We start from the raw sequence: 5,966 nt of genomic DNA, 5'->3' as shown, positions 1-5,966 counted from the left end.
CACGTATGAGTGGCACGTGGCTAAAAGCCATGTGACTAAGTAACTACGTGTATAAAAATAGACGTTGCAAAGTGACATTTAGCAACAACCGGATTAACTACGTAGGATCCACGTGGCTAACTGCACATGGCTCGTGCAGTTAGCCACGTGGATGAGCCTCACATACGTGGCTAATTGCATGTCGCTAATTAAATACCAAGTTTTTTGTAGTGATCATATAGCAACTAAAACTCTAAATAGTATTTTAGTAGAGATAGGTATCTTCCAACCTATGCTTAATTGTGTCTCAAGCCCATATTGATAGAATACACAGGATCTTTATTTATAAGTTAGGTCAGAGATCCTTAATTAGAATTTTACCTTATTTATTCCTTTTATCAACGAATAAGAAATCTAAAATAATAATCATTAATTCTGATTTTGATTCCATGAATAAATTCCTTATTTGGAATCAATTATGTTTTTTATTAATTAATTAATCTAGCAGGGCACTATCAAAAATAATAATTAATTCTTTTTCTTTTTTGTTTTTTTAATTTATTTACATTTTTTTTTTTAATATTAATATGCTATATGGGACAAGTTTCGGGTTTTAAAGGGCGTTGACATGGATCACCGTTAAAATTATAAATGAAACATAGACGGAATGACCATCCCTGTTTTTAGGATGAATATATGTATCACCTTCGATACTTTTTGAAACCGAAGTAGTTATTTAATAATGGGCCTTATCATAAGTACTAAAAAGGTACTTAACCCATATTTTAAAAAGGTTTAGGATTCAATTTATCGTGTGAGAGATATATGAGAATTTGGAATCTTATATTGATTATCCAAGATAGAGTATTTCCAAATACTTATCTCTCATCCCAATCACATTTCCTATTTAAGTGCCCATCAAACCTTGATTTTTTTTCTTTTAATAAGGCTGATCTAAAGATTAACAAACACTGTCACATGAGTCCAATAGTAGAGTTGGATATGAAATGAGTAAGTAGTATTACTTGCCGAAGAAACCTAAAGCATCAATAAATTATAGTGCAACACTCATTTTTGCTAGATTTAGAGAGAGTACAAAAGTAAGTGAGCACCAGACTTATTCAATCATATATAGCAACAGTAAAGAAGTCTTTTAACAGTGGTTCCTTACAATTCAATTGCTAGCGAGGATCTAAATCAGTAATTGTAACCCAATTCAGAGACTGCTGTAATGAATCTGGTTTAGATTCAGCATTTTGAGATGATGCTCCAAAATTTTCTGTCATCAATCCTGATTCAGGATTTTCCATAGTGACAAAAAATGCTGGTGGTGATGGCGCTGGGGAAGTTACAGTATAACAACTAAGCATCATAACAATCTCAGACATTGTAGGCCTATCAGCAGCAGATTCTTGAACACATAGTAACCCAATGTAGATGCATTTCAAAACTTCATTTGTTGGCCACTGATCCTCCAAGGTTGGATCCATCAGCTTCAAAGGTGCTCCATTGGCCCAGTGTTGCCATGCCTGGACAAGTTGAATCATACAATTCAATCATGAGCAGCTTATTATAATTCTATGCAGGAGAGAATATATACTTTGACAGAATGCTTACAAAACTTTGTAGATTCATTGGATTGCGAAAACTCGAGTTTTTTCGACCTGCCACGATTTCTAAAACCAAGACACCAAAGCTATAGACATCTGATTTAGCTGAAAAGTGCCCATTCTTTACATACTCAGGTGCCATGTATCCGCTTCATTGCCATCAACAAACAAGAAATGGTTTGTAAGTCCTCTACAAAGGCAAGAACCGACTACAATTACACAACACAATCATCATGCATACACGAGCTGCGGGGCAACCTAAAATAGAAAGCTGCGGGGCTCATTTGCTCTAAGAAAGCCTAAGATGCGAAACTTATTTGCTCAGAACAAGAATGCCCCGCAAGCCCTCTCTTAGGCTAGCTAAATTTCACAATCCTGTGTATATACCTAGCTAGGACTAATACAGACTTACAAAGAATGAGAATCTTCTAAATTAAAAATTTTAGACTTACTGAGTACCGACAATCCGATTTGTATTGCCTTGAGTTTGGCATCCACAGAATAGTCTAGCCAAACCAAAATCAGAAATTTTTGGATTCATGTACTCATCTAACATGATATTACTAGCTTTCAAATCCCTATGAATAATCGTCAGCTGAGAATCTTCGTGTAAGAAAAGTAGTCCTCGAGCAATTCCAATAATTATATTGTAGCGTCTTTTCCATTCCAAACTGAACCGTCTATTCTGATCTGCAACATCTAAGCTTCATATCAGTAGATTGTTATTTTCAATGCTAAATTAAAAAATAAAAAATGTTAGAAAATCAAGGACATTAAGATAAGGAGAACTTTGGAATAAAAATTTCCTTCACAAAATATTAAGCAATATATATGTATATATATACATATATAAAAGTAAGTTTGTCATATAATAGAGCAAAATAACAAGAAATATATGAGAGGACTCATACCAAACAAAATTTGGTCCAAGCTCCCGTTAGGTAGGTATTCATAGACAAGAAGTTTCTCTCCATCTTCTAAGCAGAAGCCTAACAGCCTTATCAGGTTCTGATGCAACAATTTTGCAACCAACCCTACTTCCGTTTTGAGTTCTTCTAAACCTTGCCCTGAGCTCCTTGATAGCCTTTTAACAGCTATTTCTCGTCCATCAAAGAATTTACCCTGAGGTTTATAGAGATAGTATATTCAATATACAACAGAGGAATGGGAAAAAATAGCATGCATATCATAGATACCTAAAGAGTATATCTACCTTGTAAACTGGACCAAAACCACCTTGTCCAAGTTTATATGCATCAGAGAAATTTCTTGTTGCAAATCTAAGTGTACTTAGACTCATCAAAAGCGAGTTCATGCTCCTATCTCCATCTTCATGAACACCCTCTATTTGACAATACAATAAAAACACATAAATTCAGCTAGTAGAAAGTTAGTTGAGGCTTGAGATACAAGAAATGTAGAGTCATTGGGAAGGAAATTTTAGTACACCCCTCTAGGCTGTTGATAAGATGAGAACAGAGAAATCTAAATCCAACAACTTGATTGAATGCTATAAGAGATATAATCTGATTTACCAACTCTTTTACTTCTGGTGCTTCTCCATAGGAAGAAACCGCAAATTATAGTTATGACAACCAACGAAATAGCTACTGGGATGACCACCAAAACAACAATTTCTGAGTTCTTCATTCCTGCTCACATAAGCATGAAAATATAGTTATTCATCATTTGTGCAACGAAAAACTTAATGTAATTATTAACATAATTATTGACATATTGTTTTCTCTCGATCATGGATATTGTTAGAGTATTACTTAAATGATTTAATTTGCATCTTCCTACCAACTTAAACTTTTGGAATAAATGGTAATTTAACAAAGATAACCCCTTAGGAAATCTCCAGGAGATATTACCTGCATAATTTGTAGTTGCGTGGTCAGGAAATGGCGGAGATGGAGAAGATGACACCTCTGGTGGAAGAGGTGGTAATGGTGAGAGAAAGAATGAATATATCTCATAGCGGAGACTGCAACTCAGAGAGAGCATACGACCTCCTACTTTTTTGTCACAGCAAGTAGGAATATAACTTATCAGCCCTTTCAGGCAAGTCAAGCAGCTGTTTTCTGTCAAGTCCCTGGAGCACTGAGCCATAGCATATATATTCTCAAAATCTGTGTACCTAGTGATCCCAACAGCAAATTTCGAAGGACTGGCTGCAGCCTCAGATGAGATATTTTTCACCAATTTTCCCATCTGACGATTGAAAAGAACCGTGTCGGTTGCATTTTTCAGATTTTTAAAACTGACTCTTACATTACCACTGACAGTCGAGAAGAAACGCCAGTCTGAGTAGTGTAACGTGCAATTATTAGCAACTATGGAAGCTTCCTTCTGGTTAAAACAGCGGCGCCTGATCTCTGTTGCTACAGCATTTGCGCATGTTTGACAATCCTCCTTAGAGAGCTCGGGTATGCACTGTATCAGGCCATAAACCACATCAGGATTCTCACCCACGCTAGTGTAATAGAAGCCACTTAGAAAAGAATTGGCAACAAGAGATGTGAGAGTACTATTAAGATTTTGCTCATAGACACTGCCAGAAGTATAATTATTGGCGGTATTAATACAGTTGACGTCTGTGTAAACCTGAGCTGAACTGGTGCTGGATAAATAAAGAAAACATGAAGATAAAAGCAAATGAACAACTTCTACTGCAAAATAGTGCATTGTATAAATTTGGAAGGAGACTTGGTGAGGTAGAAGAGGTAACAAAGGAAGAAGAATGAGTTATATTGATGAATAAAACTGTGCCTCCCTTTCAGATTCTGAAGCTAAAAAGATCATTGAATTTTTCTCTTAAAAGTTTTTCATCCATCATGAGTAAACTATGAATGATATTTCTCAAACAAGACAGATGAGGCTAGGATTTATAGCATCTACTTCTCTGGCAACCCAAATGACCCGTCATCCAACCGTAGTCAATACTCTTGGAACGACTTATAATATAATGTTACAAGCAATATTTAAGTTCATTTGGTCAAACAAGCAACCAGTTTAATATTTAGAGCAAATACTAGGAATCAGTCCCCTTCTCACTAAAACACAAACCTCTGCTAGCTAGAGACAGCCTTAAAATCACTGTTGGACCGGACTTGTCTATTATTAATATCTACCAACAATGGGGTACTAATTAAATGGTTTAATGACTATTCTAAATGAAAACACCATCAATAGTCAAAATTCCACAATCCGCCTTCCAAGAAGTGCTATACTTTGAATGTAAAATATTATCAAAATTGCATGAGAATAAGACTATGACTTAACAGAGTTTTTGACCAAAATGTGCAATACCTTTCTGGAAACATAATATAACAGCAATACGGCCTATACATTGTTGGGGAATGGCAGGCCCAAGTCGTTATTAGAACCCAAATGTCACTCAGGCCCATTGAGGTATCAAGGCCCGACCCATGTCCGGCCCTTCGGAGCCGATCACTAATTGGAGCTCATATTCAGCTTTCGATTTTGATCATAATGGGAGGACGAACCCGTGGCACATTCTATATATGAGGTCCTATCAAGTTGATTAGTCCCGCATCAACAGGGTCTGAAGCATATCTGGCTGTCGCAAAGCAAGGGCGCTGCCCCTTTTGACAAACAACCATACGCAGATAAGACTAATATCCCATCAGCACTTGGACACTGGGTCCAAAGCCTGTCAAATGTCAAGGAAAGTACATGTCATATCAATCCAAGTAAATCTCGAGCTCACTTTTAAGTCTCCGTTTGAAATCCTCTTTCCCCTCCCCTCCCTTCTTTTCACTTCTCCAAAAAAAAAATCAATTTCAAAACATTCTTAATTTTTTTTCACTTTTTATATCACATCAATATTTTTTTATTATTTTTTAAATAAAAAATTCACTACAATACAAATTTTTCTCACTTTTCCATATAAATTATTTCAACTTTATATCACATCAATCTTATTTTCCGATCATTTAAAAAAAGTTCCAAAAGAGAGAGGAGAGGAAAGGAAATGGGATTTCAAACCGGGGCCAAAGCTTTACCCACAAGGTATGAGAATCTCTCCCTTGCTAACACATGCCATCTAATCACATCAAAGACCGTGTCATATTCCCAATTTCAAGATTTGCAGGACGAAGGAATCCAATCAATTTGCGATCTGGACGCTGGTTAAATCAACTGGGACGCAGCTCTGGATGGGCGGAAAAAACTGATGGGGATTGGGATCGTTGCTAGGGATTACCAAGGTGAAGTGAGGGCAGCCAAGTGTGAAGTCTTTCCTCACATCAGGGATCCAGTTGTTGCGGAAGCCATCGGCGCTCGGAGTGCTGTCTCTTTTGGCCGTAATATGGGGTTTCATTCGGTCGAATTGGAGGGTGATGCCCGAGAGAT

General features: G+C 36.7%; 1 protein-coding gene across 1 annotated transcript; it reads right to left on the bottom strand.

The window, feature by feature from the left end:
• Positions 1 to 1,114: 1,114 nt before the first annotated feature.
• On the bottom strand, positions 1,115 to 4,414 carry LOC133861601 (cysteine-rich receptor-like protein kinase 10). Its single transcript, XM_062297388.1, has 7 exons — positions 3,464 to 4,414; positions 3,125 to 3,241; positions 2,803 to 2,933; positions 2,501 to 2,711; positions 2,042 to 2,279; positions 1,597 to 1,738; positions 1,115 to 1,508 (listed from the first exon to the last, which is right to left on the bottom strand). Exons 1-7 carry the CDS (start codon positions 4,275 to 4,277, stop codon positions 1,161 to 1,163), a joined length of 2,001 nt encoding a protein of 666 aa, XP_062153372.1. The 5' UTR covers positions 4,278 to 4,414; the 3' UTR covers positions 1,115 to 1,160.
• Between the last annotated feature and the right edge of the window lie 1,552 nt (positions 4,415 to 5,966).

The sequence above is a fragment of the Alnus glutinosa genome, chromosome 2, assembly GCF_958979055.1.
Source record: "Alnus glutinosa chromosome 2, dhAlnGlut1.1, whole genome shotgun sequence".
Lineage (NCBI taxonomy): Eukaryota > Viridiplantae > Streptophyta > Magnoliopsida > Fagales > Betulaceae > Alnus > Alnus glutinosa.
The sequence above is the reverse complement of the archived record's forward strand: the minus strand, read 5'-3'. Positions and strand labels throughout refer to the sequence as shown.